A 17,731-nucleotide genomic window follows, 5' to 3' on the forward strand; every position below is an offset into this window, starting at 1 on the left:
CATAATACCCTGCCGACGCTTTTGATGGAGTGCCAATACAAGAACTGTGCTAATATCAGCAACCAACCGACATGCAGCCCTTCCTATAACAACGTGTTTATGTCGGAAAGTATGTATTTCTGGAGCCATGTTTATCGGACTTAGTTTTCTTCTTTCGGTGAATACGACGACCTCTCGAAGTAATCGACATTTTTTGAACAACCTATATATCCTGATAACTCATACCTGTTTTTATTTTTATTTAATACGTATTTCACTATTAACAGTATTACTAAACACTCATGTGTGTTTCGTCATTTAATGTTATATTAATTATCGAGCAGCAACAGCATGAGAAGCTGCAATAGCAGAAGAACACCTGAAATTTTTTGGACATCGTCATCATTATCATGACCGCCGTTCTTAGTATCAAACCTAAGAAAGAAGTATATAACTATAAATAATGGGTAACCCATACATAAGGCGTTTTGATACCAGAGATTATTGTCTAGAATGTGTTTGCAGGATTTCAGTTTTCAAAAATCGAATATTTATTGGCATAACGGTCAACCATGATGGGTTCAAAGATCCCAAACAGTTTCTTGTCGCATTACCTCTCACCACAGACGATGGAGTCGCCGATGGCCTTCACTTAACGTCCGAGATCAGCGGCGTTTGAGCAGAGTTGTCAGTGCTAACAGACAAGCAATGCTGAGTGAAATACCTGCAGAAATCAGTGTGGGACGTACGACGAACGTATCCGTTAGGTCAGTGCCGCGAACTTGGCATTAATGGGCTTTGCATTAGACGACCAACTTAATGGGCTTTGCATTAGACGACCAACACGAGTTCCTTTGCTAACAGCACGACAGCACGTGTAGCGCCTCTCCTGTGTTCATGGCCATACTGGTAGGACACTACAGTGGGACACCGTAGCCTGGTCAGATGAGTCCTGATTTCAGTTGGTAAGAATTGATGGTAGGTTTTGTGTGTCATGGAGACCCTATGATGCCACAGATACAAGTTGTCAACAAGGCACTGCTGTGCAAGATGATGGTGGCTCCATTACGATGTGGACTGTGTTTACATGGAATCGATTGGGTCCTCTGATCGAATTGAACCGATAATTGACTGGAAATGGTTATGTTTGGCTTCTTGGAGACCAGTTTCTAACATTAGTGGCTACATGTTCCCAAACGTGTCACTGGGCCGCAATTGTTAGTGACTTGTTTGAAGAACATTATGGACAATTTGAGCGAATGATTTGGCCACCCACATCACCCGACGTGAATCACATTGAATAGTTATGGGACATAGTCTAGAGGTCAGTTCGCACACGAAGCCCTACACTTTCACAGTTATGGACTCCTACAGAAGCAGCACGGATGAATATATTTCAGCAGGCGACTCCCAGCGACTACTTGAGTCCAAGCCACGTCGAGTGGCTGCATTCCACTGGGAAAAAGGACGTCCGACAGAATGTTAGGAAGTATCCAATGAATTTTGTCACCTCAGTGTCACGTAAAACAAATCATGAATGAGAATATATTGAATATAAGCACTGAGACTGTTGGTTTGGAAAGATTCGTATTTAAGCTGCACATAGCCTCATCCAACCAGGAGAGACCACCGTTTTCCCACTTTCTCTAGAGGTGTCAATGGATTTTTCCCAGCCATGCTGTCTCAGTTATTCTCAGTTAGCGTTGCATTCGAAATTTCACTCAGTGCTCGGATGTCAAGGAGTAGCTGAGCATACAGCTTACGTGTTATGGCTACACGGTGCAAGTCGCACAGAATGAGCCGTTAGATGCTGTCTGCACCTCTTTATTATGACAAGGCTCGGTGTGGAGATGTACTATGAAGAGTGCTCTGTCTACTGCAACAGTGCACTCCTTGTGTCCCCTAGAGTCTGACTGTGACTCGCAGTGTGAGCCAGATCTGATTCTCTGGTGTTTGCGGCAGGTAATAGCTACAAAAATTTATACACGCATCCGTGAATTGAGTAGGGTGAGCAACACTCTTCGTTCTATGCACTGTTCCCATTAAACGTTAGTGACTGTCTCTGCCTCTCAGCTGGACTGTATCTTATCAGGATAGGTGAGACGTGCAGAGGCATCTCAGTGTGGGCTGTGTTGCTATCGCTGTGTGGCAGTGGCAGGCGAAGAGCTGAACTGACAGTAAGTAACACGTGTAATGTGGCTTGCTGATGAGCACAATGTTTCAGAGGTCTAGCATTTATATTGTTTTGCAGAAAAAAAAGATATCTAGAGATGATATTTAATGACGAGACAGATGCACACAAGCTATGTAAGAGAATTGATTTAATGAGGAAATTAAATTACAATGTAGTGCAGAGGGTAACTTCATGGAAAATTTATTGCAACTTCTGTAAAACCAACCAGAACTTATTACTGATCACATGTGTGTTTAAGGAGCCTAGTTGTGTTTGATATATGAAGTACCAAGATATGTGTGAGCAAGAAGGAGGCAGAGGGAGGGAAAGGGAAATGATTACCAGAGGTCGCAGCATTTGACATACTTAACACAGATATATATATATATATATATATATATATATATATATATATATATATATATATATATATATATATATATATATATAATGTATACATTTGGCCTTGGAGACATTTTGATCTTTAGCGAGAAGTAAATAATGTACACTCCTGGAAATGGAAAAAAGAACACATTGACACCGGTGTGTCAGACCCACCATACTTGCTCCGGACACTGCGAGAGGGCTGTACAAGCAATGATCACATGCACGGCACAGCGGACACACCAGGAACCGCGGTGTTGGCCGTCGAATGGCGCTAGCTGCGCAGCATTTGTGCACCGCCGCCGTCAGTGTCAGCCAGTTTGCCGTGGCATACGGAGCTCCATCGCAGTCTTTAACACTGGTAGCATGCCGCGACAGCGTGGACGTGAACCGTATGTGCAGTTGACGGACTTTGAGCGAGGGCGTATAGTGGGCATGCGGGAGGCCGGGTGGACGTACCGCCGAATTGCTCAACACGTGGGGCGTGAGGTCTCCACAGTACATCGATGTTGTCGCCAGTGGTCGGCGGAAGGTGCACGTGCCCGTCGACCTGGGACCGGACCGCAGCGACGCACGGATGCACGCCAAGACCGTAGGATCCTACGCAGTGCCGTAGGGGACCGCACCGCCACTTCCCAGCAAATTAGGGACACTGTTGCTCCTGGGGTATCGGCGAGGACCATTCGCAACCGTCTCCTTGAAGCTGGGCTACGGTCCCACACACCGTTAGGCCGTCTTCCGCTCACGCCCCAACATCGTGCAGCCCGCCTCCAGTGGTGTCGCGACAGGCGTGAATGGAGGGACGAATGGAGACGTGTCGTCTTCAGCGATGAGAGTCGCTTCTGCCTTGGTGCCAATGATGGTCGTATGCGTGTTTGGCGCCGTGCAGATGAGCGCCACAATCAGGACTGCATACGACCGAGGCACACAGGGCCAACACCCGGCATCATGGTGTGGGGAGCGATCTCCTACACTGGCCGTACACCACTGGTGATCGTCGAGGGGACACTGAATAGTGCACGGTACATCCAAACCGTCATCGAACCCATCGTTCTACCATTCCTAGACCGTCAAGGGAACTTGCTGTTCCAACAGGACAATGCACGTCCGCATGTATCCCGTGCCACCCAACGTGCTCTAGAAGGTGTAAGTCAACTACCCTGGCCAGCAAGATCTCCGGATCTGTCCCCCATTGAGCATGTTTGGGACTGGATGAAGCGTCGTCTCACGCGGTCTGCACATCCAGCACGAACGCTGGTCGAACTGAGGCGCCAGGTGGAAATGGCATGGCAAGCCGTTCCACAGGACTACATCCAGCATCTCTACGATCGTCTCCATGGGAGAATAGCAGCCTGCATTGCTGCGAAAGTTGGATATACACTGTACTAGTGCCGACATTGTGCATGCTCTGTTGCGTGTGACTATGTGCCTGTGGTTCTGTCAGTGTGATCATGTGATGTATCTGACCCCAGGAATGTGTCAATAAAGTTTCCCCTTCCTGGGACAATGAATTCACGGTGTTCTTATTTCAATTTCCAGGAGTGTATAAATTTGACATTTGTGGTATCGACAGTTCCGATGCCACAGTGTAGGTTGGCACTACGAGAGCGGACGATCTACACGGACGACAGCGCCATCTAGGAGACGCTGTGCAGCTCCTCGAGCGCCGCTCCACTTTCACCCAGTTCATGGAGAGCAGACGGCCGAGAACCATCGGTTCAGCTTAGCTTACTATGGAGATTTTCTTATCCGGACTTTGGCTTCGCACCTACGTGCTCATTTGTACCAAAGATACATATTCACTTGTATATTTTCATGCACCAGTGAAAACTTCTTTCACTTTACTTGCAGTACCGACGTACTTTACCACCCCTGCTCCTACTCGCTTCCTTTCATTCGGCCTCTTTGTCAGTTTTAAGGAGTAGAGCCACGCGCTGCCTTCCAAGCGGGATACAAAAACAATGACATCACATTAATATTATGTCACAGATAAAACTGCATATGTAAATAATGTAACATGGCACCACTTTTATGACGGAAATGATGAGTATTATGGACTCTGAAAGGATATGGTGAAAATCTTTATCTTTCAACACTAAACTGTGGCTTAATGTATGTAGGGAGGACAGTAGAAGGAAGTGTACTCATACGTCGGAAATATTATAATTTGACACCATTTTAAAATTGTTTAAATACTATGCTCCCATCCCTTGTTCGTCTGCAATATATTAAAAAATAAAGTAATTTTGATGTTGTTGTGTGTGAGAAAAGAAATTATTACTTTCAAAGAGAGACAACGGTAAAGTGTACAGCACTTAATGATGTGAGAAATACAGAGATATGTTTGTATGTCAATGATGCATAATGTAGTCCTTGGAATCACTTTTTAACATTATACCGGAGGTCTACTTGGATTGACAATCATATTTCACTTTTCATAAACTGATTCAGCTAAACAATATCTTTATCCGTCACCACTTTTCGTAGACATTTGTAATATATTTGCATGTTGCACTTGATATTAGCATTCACCATTAAACATCTCGTGTTTACCATTTAGCATTTCCCATTTAGCGTTTCTCATTAGACTCTTAGCGTTCATCATATAGCATTTTGGTTTACTGTTAAGTGGTTAGTATTTACCATTCACCATAAAGAATTGGGCTCTTGTTGTTTATCAGTTGCTGTTAGGCGATTAGCATTAGACATTTAGCGTTTATTGTTATCAACTACCTTCAGGCAGTCAGTGCTTACTTTATGGCATTCACCATTTTGCGTTCAGTGTGTGGTGTTTAGCTTTCACCATTAGGTGGTTGACGTTGACTGCAACTGTTGAGCATTCACCGCTTAGAATTTAAAGTTTGCTATTTAGCGTTTAGTATTTACCATTTAGTGTTCACTACTTAGCATCTACCGTTTAGTGTTTAGTGTGTCGTCGTATAGCGTTCCCCGTTTACTATTATGTTTAATGTACACTCTAGCTTTTACTGAAGGAGATGTGGGGTATAAGGCTCACAGGTGGTCTATTTTCATCATCTTGGGTTGTTAATATTGCACTATGAGTGGTTGAGAAGAAACGGACTCTGATTATAAACCACACAATTGGTCTTCTTAGATCATCTTGGACTTTTAATAAGGTGATATGATTGTATGGAAATACAGAAAAAGGGGAGGGGAAAAGTGTTTTAAATTTCCCGTTATCACAGCTGGGCTATTTGTTAATATTACACTCTCATTGCTTGGAAAGAGGAAAGGGAGGAGAGGGCATAAGCCAGATAATTACTCTGTTTTCGTCATCTTGGTATTTTAATATTGCACTGGAGATGAGCAGCACTGTACTGCACTTTGGTGAAGATGAGATCAGGAGGGCAGAGAGGTGGGTGGAGGTGTGGGGGAAGTGAAGAGGGGAGAGGGGAGGGGTGGGTATTTTAAAAACTACATTGACAGGATGCCTTCTTTCAATAATTCGCTGTGGTTAGTTGGGAAATGAAAGGAGGGGGGCTGCGGTATAATACTTAACTCAGCTAGTTGGATTTTTTAATTTCCCAGCAGTTCTTTTTAAATTTCCCAACATTGAAATCTTTAATTTACTTGAATTTACTGCCATCTGCAAACTTTGACTTCTAAATTTTCTGCATTACAGTACGCCGAGAAGCAGGTTTGTTTTGAATGTCCTTCTAACTTTTGTATTTGCTACTGCCTGCCAACTTGGACGTTTTTAAATTTCTCTCCAAACGCGACTACTGCGGCCCAACTATGGTGCCACCGAGCGGCAAAAACTGATACAATGAGGCATAACATGCATAGAATCACTACTTACAGATGCTCACTGTTGCCATTTTCTAATGTCAGGAAGATCGGAGCAGGTGCAGCATGGCCAGAGCACATAGTATTGGGCAAAACTGAGCGTGACCAGCAGTATCAGCATTACAGAAGACAAACCATTTCCAAAATACATTTACGTCATCTTTTGAGTGTTTACTGTTAGTTAATGTGATTCATATTTTGTTCATATAGCTTACATACACAGTGAGCAGCAGTGCATGCAGCAGCTACAAACAATTGGACTCCCAGAAGAGGTTCAATACGGCAATCGCTGCCGCGTTTTTCCCTTCGGAAAAAGACGGCATGCATCGTGTTGTTTTCAATTGCGACGCAATTTCTATGTCGCATCATTACTGGCCGTGTTCGAGGGTTACAGTAAACGGGCAGTGGTGCGTCGGATACAAACTACTGAACTTTCAAAAGAGGCTCCATGCGGTGACTGCACCCGCCTTAGTCTCTTGGAAAAAGTCGGCATGGAGCCTGTAGTTTTGAATCGCGACGCAATTTCCATGTCGCATCCTTACTGGGTTGGTTTGAGGGTTACAGTGAGCAGCAGTGCTGCATCAGCTACAAACTGTTGGACTCCAAGGAGAGGTGCAATACAGCGAGTGCAGCAGGCGTGTAGCACGTTCGTTTCCATTGCGGCGAAATTTCTGTTTCGCGTGCTTGCTGGGAGTGTTCGAGGGTTACAGTAAGTGGCCAGTGGAGCATCGGATACAAACTACTGGACTCCCAACAGTGCTCCATGGGGTGATAGTAGCCATGCTAGTCTCCCTGAGAAAGGCCTGCATGGGGCCTGTAGTTTTTAATCGCGACACAATTTCTATGTCCCATCCTTACTGAGATAGTTCGAGTGTCCCAGGCAGACGCACGCTGTTTCAACTACAAACTATATGGATTTCCAGGAGTGGTTTAATACGGCGAAATCAGCCGAGTTTTTCTTTTCGGAAAAAGACCGAATGGATCTTGTTTTCCTCAATTGCGACGAAATTTCTCTTTCGCGTTCTTACTGGGAGTTATCGAGAGTTACAGTAAACATTGGTGCATCGGATACAAACTACTGGACTCCCAAGAGAGCCCCTTGCGGTGACCGCAGCTGTTGTAACTGCGACCGGGACGACCGCGGGGTAGAAATGACGTAAAGCGCGGCGTGACCCGCGGACAACAGCACAACGGGAGAGGAGGGACACGACCAACGAAGGACAGAACAAACAACCACAAGACCGAACAACAGATTCACAAGAAAACCTAACAAACACGTCCAGTCGTACACAGATCAAGTCAGTAAGCTGCCTAACAAGAGGCGATGTGACAACAGACGTACTCGAGATTAGACTTCCTGGCTCAGCGAAAGGCAAGCGCTTAAGTACGCTATCGGGGGCGCCGCTTTTGGCCGCTGGAATCACGTGTTCCACTGTGACGCCCTCACACTAAAAGCGGACCAGGAGGCGAGCGCCGCCACAGCTTACGGCGCGTCGGTGCAGAGACCTCTACGTGTCTTCGACGTCCACGACGTCTGGCGCGGATTCAAATTCCGCGGCGCGCGGTGCCAGATCCCTCCCCCCTGAAACTTGCGCGTGGGGGCGGAAACGCCGCGGACGGTGCCGAGGTGGGCGGCAGTGGCAAGAGGAACTGGGAGTATCAACCGCAATTGGCGTGGAAGAAGGGACCCCCGAGGTATCCGTGACAGCCGATCCCGAGACCAGGGCGGGGGATGGAGCCGCCGATCCACCCGGAGGCTGAGAGGGCCGGCGGCAGGCCCGCGGAGAGACGGCAACCGGGGGCTGGGACGGTGACCCGAGGTCTCTGTACGTACCCAAAGGAGGTAGGGAAGGAGGCGGCGGCCCGAGTCCGTGGCAGCACGAGGGCGGAGCTGATTATGATGGCGGCGCTCCAACCATTTCGACGTCTGCACTGACTTAACACGCCGCCCACGGGCCGCGACGACCGTGGCGGGTGTCCAATCCGCCTTGCGCCCGTACTCGCGGGGCCACACGGCCGTGCCAGGGGTATACCGCTGCGAGGGCCGGCAGTGGGGGCGGGAGGAGGGCGGCAGCAGCAAATGGAGCAGGGGCCGCGGCTGTCGCCCACGGAGGAGCTCTGCCGCACTGCATCCGTCAATTGGCGTAGTGCGATAGGTTCTCAAAAACGGGGTGAGGGCCGCCATGGTTGGCCTCTCTGCCTCGCCATTGGACGAAGGGTGGAAAGGGGGGCTACGGATATGTTTGATACCATTGGCCTCACAGAAGTCGTGGAAGGAGGACGCCGTGAATTGGGGACCATTTTAGAGACCGACATGTGTGGGCGGCCATCAGTGGCGAGAACCTGGGCCAGGGCCTCTGTGGTGGTGGATCTCATGCGGACAACATATGGGTGTTTGGAGTAGGCATCGACGATGAGTAACCACATGGACCCCAAAAACGGCCCGCAAAGTCCTCATGGATGCGATCCCAGGGCTGGCGAGGCACAGGCCAGGGTGTAAATGACTGAGGGGTACTTGCTTGCCTGGTGATGCGCACACACAGTGCACCCATGGACAAGGCGCTCAACATCGCCATCGATGCTGGGTCAATACACATGCCACCGAGCCAAAACTTTAATACGGGACATACACCAGTACCTGCAGTGTGACAAACTGAGTACCCGAAGCCATAATTCCGGAGGGATGATCACCAGGTGGTATAATATTATGGCGAAAATGGGCATGTCCTTGTAATCCCCGCGTCTGGAGATTTGAGTAGAAAAGCGAGGAAGCAGGGAAGCAGGTTCGGATTACAAACAGTAACGCATTTGTGTCGAGGGATAACGATCGTGAATTTGTAGAACAGTTCTGAGCGTGACTTTGGTACACTGAGGGTGCTATGATGTAAAAGGGATGATTTTGTTTGGCAGAGGATATGAACTGTACGTTTATTACATCGACACAGAACATGGTGATATATTGCTGAGTTGGAGCTCCGTTTTGCGCACGAATATTCAAGCTCCTGTCCTGGGTGGGGGAGCACAGTAATTGAGTAGGATTCTTCACGTATTTGACGTTATGTAGGCTACAGAGTGATATATTGATGGGTCGTAGGTCGGTTTCACGTTGTAATATTCAAGCTCCTGTCCTCGGTGAGGGAGCAGTGTGATTGAGTAAGAGTCTTCCCGTGTTTGGCGATATGCATGGCGCTTTGCGACGTTTAGTTGTCGTTGTAATATGTTGATCTGTGTAAAATAACCGCTGAATGTCTTGTCCACAGAAGGAAAAAAAGGCTGAGGAGCGTCGATAACGGTGGCATCAGTAGTTCTACAGGTAAATTCGATAAGAGCGAATCATAATGCTCTATTCGTTCACATCCTTTGTACTGGGATATAGGAACCTCTACATAGCGGTGAGAACATTTGCATATGTTGAGAGCAAGAAGGGAATCACGTTTGGAGCGCTGGGAAGAGTGCATTAGGCATTATTTTCAAGAACAGGTTCTGTTAGTGCAAGAATTTCTGTACATACAAGCTGAGACGTGAAGAAAGCGAGCGTTAACTGTTTCTGGGACAGTATACAATTGCTGAGAGGTCGACCTGGCTGTTATTTTTTATAAATCCATGTGACATAAGAATAACATTGAGCAAATTTTAGATGGCGAGTCGCCACGCAGACATTTCATGGCTACGCATGGCTGAACGCACCTCATATGTTCCGTTAGGGGGAACTTTCACATGCATCTGGCGTCGATTCGCGGCTGTGCGCGCCCCGGGGGCGTCTGCACCAGTGTCCAAGTGAACACGTATGTGGATAGGAATTTGTCAGGTCTCAAGTGTGTAAGGGATGTGGCCACCTCATGCTTGAGGGTAGCTGTGTGTGGTTTGACAGCTGACAGCTGCGTCACTTGGTGAGGGTTGCGGCTAATCTCCTCTGCACTCTAATTTACAGGGGGTGGCCGGAGGTGCCTGCCCACATTGATTGCATTAATTTGTGAGCAGGTCTGTAGGCTGTGATATCCGTTATTTGGACAGTTTATGAGTACTGAGTGTTTCTACACATCACTGTGCAGAATTATTTAACAACAGTTTTCAGGTCTGTACTGAAATTATTCGGGAAAATTAGGAGTTCTTTGCGTGTCTGCAGACTGTGTACTCTGACCCCAAGCATGTAAGGGCGAGTGTTTTGTGTCAGTGTGACAAATATATTACATCGCTAAATAAAATTTTCCAAAATAAATAGAGTGCGCTGCTTCTTTAGTCTCCTCAGCAGCCCAGCACAACCTGAGTCATTTTAGCACCATTTTACCCATACAGGCCACCATCTGGGATTAGGTCACAGGAGGGATGACAGTACCCTCAAGTGGCAGTAATGTGTACTAGGTCAGTTGGAGCCAAGGTCTCGTGGTGGAGTCATTGCTTTCAAAATAAAAACTTATGTCCATCATAGACACATTAGTACAAGTTAGTGCACATTAGTACACTTTAGTACACTTTAGTACGCATTAGTACACGTTACATTAGCCCAACAACATGGGTTTGTAAGGGGACGTGGTGGTTGGTTGAGGATAATGGTATTTCCTTCCAAGTGTAGGTGGGTGTGGCATTTGCGAAACTTCATTTTTAACTCCACAGTAGCACTCTCTGATGGTGTCAATATGTACTAGGCCTCGTGGTGACCACAATGTATGTCGCCATCTTGAATAACGATAGTCGCATCATCAGATGACGTCACATACAACAGCGCCCTCTGGTGCTGGTACTGTGTCCTATGTCAGTTAGAGTCTGGAGCCCTTGGTGAACGCACTGTTTGCCGTCATCTTGGATTATATGACAGATGGGAGCAACCTCTGGTGGTGACCATGTACACTAGGTCTCGTGGTGAACACACTGGATGGCCCTACTGCGTGAAAATTATTAAATAAAGAATTATTTGCAGGTCCTTTCCCCACAATTTCTTAGGAGTAGGTGGTGGTTAGGTGACTGATGTTACAGCAAGTGCCCTTTCTTTCACGCCATTTTCTTAGCTTAGTAGAGATATGCAAATTAACCTTTGTTTACTGCTAAAATTCAAACTTGGTGCCAGTACACAGGAAGAGGTGGCAGTAGGGTGACTTAGGTTAGTGGAGGTAGGCCAAGTGAGCTATCTTCCCGCGATTTTCTGACCTTAGTAGAGATAACCGTAGTGCGGTGCATTATCCTGTTGGAATTTGAACTTCCCGCCACTTTTCTTGGGGAGGGGGGCGAGGCACCAAAATTCAAACTTCCTGCCAAAATCCGTCATCTTGAATGACGTCATGGCTGCCATCTTGGATGAGACCATGCGCTGTTGCCAAGTCTACATGACACCATATTGGATAACGTCACTGCTGGCATCTTGAATGCATCTGGCAACAATGCAAAGAGTCCTCGTGTCCCCCTTGCTCCAATACTTACACAAACTGCATAATTTTGAGATCGGTGATTGGCCTTTAAACAATGCCCTCAGTCAACGTTCTTGTCGGTCTGATTAGGGAATATGATGCTGGTTTGCGAAATATAATTCCATCATAAAGAAGTAAAAATTTTCTATGCACTATTTTCGCATTTCAGAAGAATTGCCAGCAGCAAAAGTGGTTAACATAATATTAAATTTTTTTAAATACCAGTAATATTATACTATGATTCGAGTTTTAACGACCACAAATCTTATGTCAGGGGTAATCCTGTGGTTTGCCTGCTCAATGAGCTCGAAAGACTTTCATCGGATGTTGATAAGCTTTACAGCGACAACGTTCCCCTTGACCCAATCGGAGGAGAATGATGATTTGTATAATAATGCAGTTGACTGCTATATCTGTGAGCTGCCGTTAGACAGAGAAGTGGGAGCTCCTCATAAATACCACTGACAGTTCTGTGTGCAATTTGAAGTACCAGCTACCAAGGCACATACCCATTGTCTTCCATAATTTAAGTGGGTATGACGCTCACTGTCTAGTTGAGCACTTGTCTGGTTGTGGTTGGGAGTAGAATAAGATCAGTTTTGTACATGAGAACATCGAGAAATGCATTTCATCTTCCAAATGAATGACGCCAAAAATTATGCTCCACTTCCTTGATAGGCTACGTTTCTTCAGGCAACACTCCTGAAAGTCATTGAATCTCTGCCTCAAGCTGCATTTCCCGACCTGTACACATTTCAGCTTGTGACTAGGAAGGGGTTTTGCCTTACGAGTATGTGGATAACATGGCGAAATTCAATGAAAGCAAACTACCCAACATAACTGCATTCTCCAGAAATCTTACAGGCAACGCCATAATGGATGCAAGGTATGAGCTTGCCACAAAAGTCTGGTAAGAATTCAAAATGTCCACTTTAGGAGAGGACGTACAACTTTACGTGGACACAACTGTGTGCTTTCTTGCAGAAGTTTTTGAGAAATTCTGAAGTCTATGCATGGTCACATACTGTTTGAATTCCGTCTTTTATTACACGGCACCCGGGTCATCTTGGGACGCAGTGCACAAGTAAACGAAGTGCAGTGTTGAATTATTGACCAATACTGACATGCTTCTTTTCTTTCAGCGTGGGATCCATGGGAGGACTTTGCCAATGTGTCCATAGGCACGTGAAGGCAAACAGCTCACGGATGAGTGACACGTTCAATGTATTCCTTGATTCAAGTTACATAATGTATCCGGGCATAATTAACTTATATGGACACGCCAGCAGCAATCATGGGTGACCGAAGACGAATGCAAGGGATTACGTGGAAAAATCATTGGGGGGTGTGGCAGCTGATTCTGATGTAAGGCCTGTGGTGGAGGCAGAACTCAAATACCCTATTAGTTTGCATGATGCACACGCCTATTTGCCGCTCTGTCTAGAGCGAGTTCCACAAGAAGGCTCCACCCCAAAACTGATGTCCCACAGAATAAGAAGGTTATCAGCCTTATGAAGGACGAGGCGAATGGATGGCCAAATGTGGAGTTTGTAGGTCTGTGATCAAACATGCATGCACTCCCGCACTGGAAGGTTCCAAATGGTTCAAATGGCTCTGAGCACTATGGGACTTAACTTCTAAGGTCATCAGTCCCCTAGAACTTACAACTACTTAAACCTAACTAACCTAAGGACTTCACACACATCCATGCCCGAGGCAGGATTCGAACCTGTGACCATAGCGGTCTCGCGGTTCCAGACGGTAGCGTCTTGAGCTGCTCGGCCACTCCGGCCAGCCATTGGATGGTGCCACCCAGAGGTGGGATAAGGATGCGCATCGTATGGCATTGAGAGTCCTCTCTATCGAAGACTATAAGCGGTGCCTGTGCAGTGGTGTTCATGGTGCTTCACTACAGCTGCCTGATATGGTACGACAGACCAGTATCCAGTCGAGAGCACATGAGGTGTACACTGTGGTGTAGTCTAAAATTGGCCTGTCATATCATGATGATAAAAGGCTCATTTGTGATGAGGGGACTGAAACTCTCCGATACTCACACACTACTCATGTTTAGCAAGAGAAGGGATGGTAGACTCTGAGTGAGAGAGAGACAATGAGGGAGACAGAGAGTGTGTCTGCAGAGCAGTAGTAGAACCCTATTTCATAGTATAAGTAATTTTGTGTGTGTGTGTGCGTGTGTGTGTGTGTGTGTGTGTGTGTGCGTGGTGTAAATATTTGTGTATACTGGATTCAAGTGTATATACACACATGGGCCAAGTGTGGAAAAAAAATAAAAAAAGTAAAAGAAAAATGTATTTATATGCACACCATGTGTGTGAGAGAAAAATGTTAAAAAAGCCTACACAAAAATATTAAAAACCTAAACACAAAAAAATATGTTTATATTTATTTATTTGTTCATATGCAATGCATGTGCAGACTGTCAACATATATTTCTAAGCACCATGTGCGTCTGGTAAATGGAATAATTTTTTAGGTTTTTCACCTGCCGTTAGCCATCTAAGTTAGAATAGCTTTTAAGTGTATATATATCTATGTAACTCAGAGTCCATCAGAATTGTTATTGTAAAAATCTTTACTATTGTGGCTGCTCAATTTAGATTCTAAGTGAGCACAGTCGACCATAATTACTGTAAAAGCTATGCTACTGGGACCGTGGAATTTAGTTGTAGTAAAGAAAGTATCTCCACATTAGTTTTTAGCGTAGATTTAAAAAAAATTCCTGTGTTATTGGAAAAAGAACTGTAAAAAAATATTCTTGATTTTGTAGTATGTAAGGTAAAAGTATCTGAACTGGAATATAAGAGTGAAATTGTACCTCAAGAATACTATGTCTTACCTCAAAAACTACATTGGGCCTCAAGAATTATATTGTACCTCAAGAAGTATGTTATATTTGTGTCAACTGAATAAACGAAAAAAATTTGTCACTATACGTCTTTGTCGTCAGTATTTACATGAATCCTGTCCCCTGTAGCGTTATATATATATATATATATATATATATATATATATATATATATATATATATATATATATATATATATATATATATATATGTATATATATATATATAGGGTGAGTCACCTAACATTACCGCTGGATATATTTCGAAAACCACATCAAATACTGACAAATCGATTCCACAGACCGAACGTGAGGAGAGGGGCTAGTGTAATTGGTTAATGCAAACCATAAAAAAAATGGACGGAAGCATGTTTTTTTTAACACAAACCTACGTTTTTTTAAATAGAACCCCGTTAGTTTTGTTAGCACATCTGAACATATAAACAAATACGTAATCAGTGCCGGTTGTTGCATTGTAATATGTTAATTACATCCGGAGATATTGTAACCTAAAGTTGACGCTTGAGTAGCACTCCTCCGCTGTTCGATCGTGTGTATCGGAGAGCACCGAATTACGTACGGATCCAAAGGGAACGGTGATGGACCTTAGGTACAGAAGAGACTGGAACAGCACATTACGTCCACATGCTAACACTTTTTTATTGGTCTTTTTCACTGACGCACATGTACATTACCATGAGGGGTGAGGTACACGTACACACGTGGTTTCCGTTTTCAATTACGGAGTGGAATAGAGTGTGTCCCGACATGTCAGGCCAATAGATGTTCAATGTGGTGGCATTCATTTGCTGCACACAATTGCAATCTCTGGCGTAATGAATGTCGTACACGCCGCAGTACATCTAGTGTAACGTCGCCGCAGGCTGCCACAATACGTTGGTTCATATCCTCTGCGGTTGTAGGCACATCACGGTACACATTCTCCTTTAACGTACCCCACAGAAAGAAGTCCAGAGGTGTAAGATCAGGAGAACGGGCTGGCCAATTTATGCGTCCTCCACGTCCTATGAAACGCCCGTCGAACATCCTGTTAAGGGTCAGCCTAGTGTTAATTGCGGAATGTGCAGGTGCACCATCATGCTGATACCACATACGTTGACGCGTTTCCAGTGGGACATTTTCGAGCAACGTTGGCAGGTCATTCTGTAGAAACGCGATGTATGTTACAGCTGTTTGGGCCCCTGCAATGAAGTGAGGACGAATGAGGTGGTCGCCAATGATTCCGCACCATACATTTACAGTCCACGGTCGCTGTCGCTCTACCTGACTGAGCCAGCGAGGATTGTCCACGGACCAGTAATGCATGTTCCGTAGATTCACTGCCCCGTGGTTTGTGAAGCCCGCTTCATCGGTAAACAGGTAGAACTGCAACGCATTCTCTGTTAATGCCCATTGACAGAATTGCACTCGATGATTAAAGTCATCACCATGTAATTGCTGATGTAGCGAGACATGAAACGTGTGAAAACGGTTACGATGCAGTATGCGCATGACACTACTTTGACTCAGTCCACCGGCTCTCGCAATGTCCCGTGTACTCATGTGTGGGTTCATGGCAACAGCAGCTAACACACCAACTGCACCCGCTTCTCCTGTGACGGGCCTGTTACGGACCCGTTTGCGTGCTACGACCATACCTGTTGCATACAGTTGGAGGTAGATGTTATGCAATGTGCGGCACGTTGGATGCTCTCTGTCCTGGTACCGTTCTGCATACACCCTGCAGGCTTCAGCTGCATTTCGTCGACACTCGCCATAGATGAGTATCACCTCCGCCTTTTCAGAGTTCGAATACACCATGGTCACTGTTCCTACAACACTACACTATCACAGACGTCTGGTAACACGGTGTACTACAGTTGGTCTGCGTGCGGAGACGAATGCAGAATAACAGTAGCAGCAAGCGCTACATGCGGACACTGCGACAGCTAGACCAAATCACAACAGTGCACTACAGCCACACTCGTAAACACGGTCGTCATCGTAAACATGTCCCTGCAGATGCTGCTCGCCGACCGTGGCCCGTGTTTGTTACAACACGCAACTGAACGTCGGATGTTTCAAGCGTCAACTTTAGGTTACAATATCTCCGGGTGTAATTAACATTTTACAATGCAACAAACGGCACTGATTACGTATTTGTTTATATATTCAGATGTGCTAACAAAACTAACGTGGTTCCATTGAAAAAACGTAGGTTAGTGTTAAAAAACATACTTCCGTGCATTTTTCTATGGTTTGTATTAAACAATTACACTAGCCCCTCTCCTCACGTTCGGTATTTGGAATCGGTTCGTCAGTATTTGATGTGGTTTACGAAATACATCGAGCGGTAACGTTAGGTGACTCACCCTATATATATATATATATATATATATATATATATATATATATATATATATATATACGGCTGCCTGTTCACAAATAACATTAGTTTTGCTGAAGAGTGAGTGCTATAAAGGAGATCAAGTTTAAGATGGATGATAGCAAAATATACAGAATGGCTGCGTGGAATTATCCCTATCGTGCAGCCCGAATCGGGTTATGGGAGCAGGAGGCATGTGACCGTGTCTACTTCCAAAGACATACAGCACACATGTCTAAAATTATATCTCTGGTGCTTGAAGAAACTCACAGACGTAGTATCTGGTTAAAAATGAACACTGTCAAAGCTGGAACAGGGTTGAAAAAAGAACACAGAGATTGTAAAGTAAAAAATAATTTATTTTTCATCCAGCCTAAAAGTAATTTTACATCTTCTTCTTCTTCTTGAGTCAATGGAGAGCAGGGCACCTGTAGAATTACAAGTCTTGAACAGTAACAAACATGAGGATTCGATGCATTCACGAGATCTTCTCCTACCCCTTCACGTAGATAATGGTATCTGTGTGGTTGAATAGTAGACGCGACATCACCATATCGTTATATGGTATGGCAGGATCATCTCAGTGAATTCCAACGCACTTCACATCCTTGAAAGACCTCGATGACGCTTTGTTTGCTGAGAATGTCTCTATTATTACGGCATCTTCTCTGTACACTACGAATGCAACATCTTTAAATATGAACTGTCTACACTCACCATCATAGAAACCCT

At 45.3% G+C, this 17,731-nt stretch overlaps 1 protein-coding gene across 1 annotated transcript in view; it reads left to right on the forward strand.

Annotated features, from left to right (window-relative positions):
• Nucleotides 1-8,075: 8,075 nt before the first annotated feature.
• LOC126471387 (mediator of RNA polymerase II transcription subunit 12-like) overlaps nt 8,076-17,731 on the forward strand; it is a 144,230-nt gene continuing 134,574 nt past the window's right edge. The window contains exon 1 of the mRNA XM_050099511.1: nt 8,076-8,186. Within this exon, the coding sequence (XP_049955468.1) occupies nt 8,076-8,186 (111 nt within the window). The remainder of the gene's footprint in view (nt 8,187-17,731) is intronic.

Source organism: Schistocerca serialis, chromosome 3 (assembly GCF_023864345.2).
Source record: "Schistocerca serialis cubense isolate TAMUIC-IGC-003099 chromosome 3, iqSchSeri2.2, whole genome shotgun sequence".
Lineage (NCBI taxonomy): Eukaryota > Metazoa > Arthropoda > Insecta > Orthoptera > Acrididae > Schistocerca > Schistocerca serialis.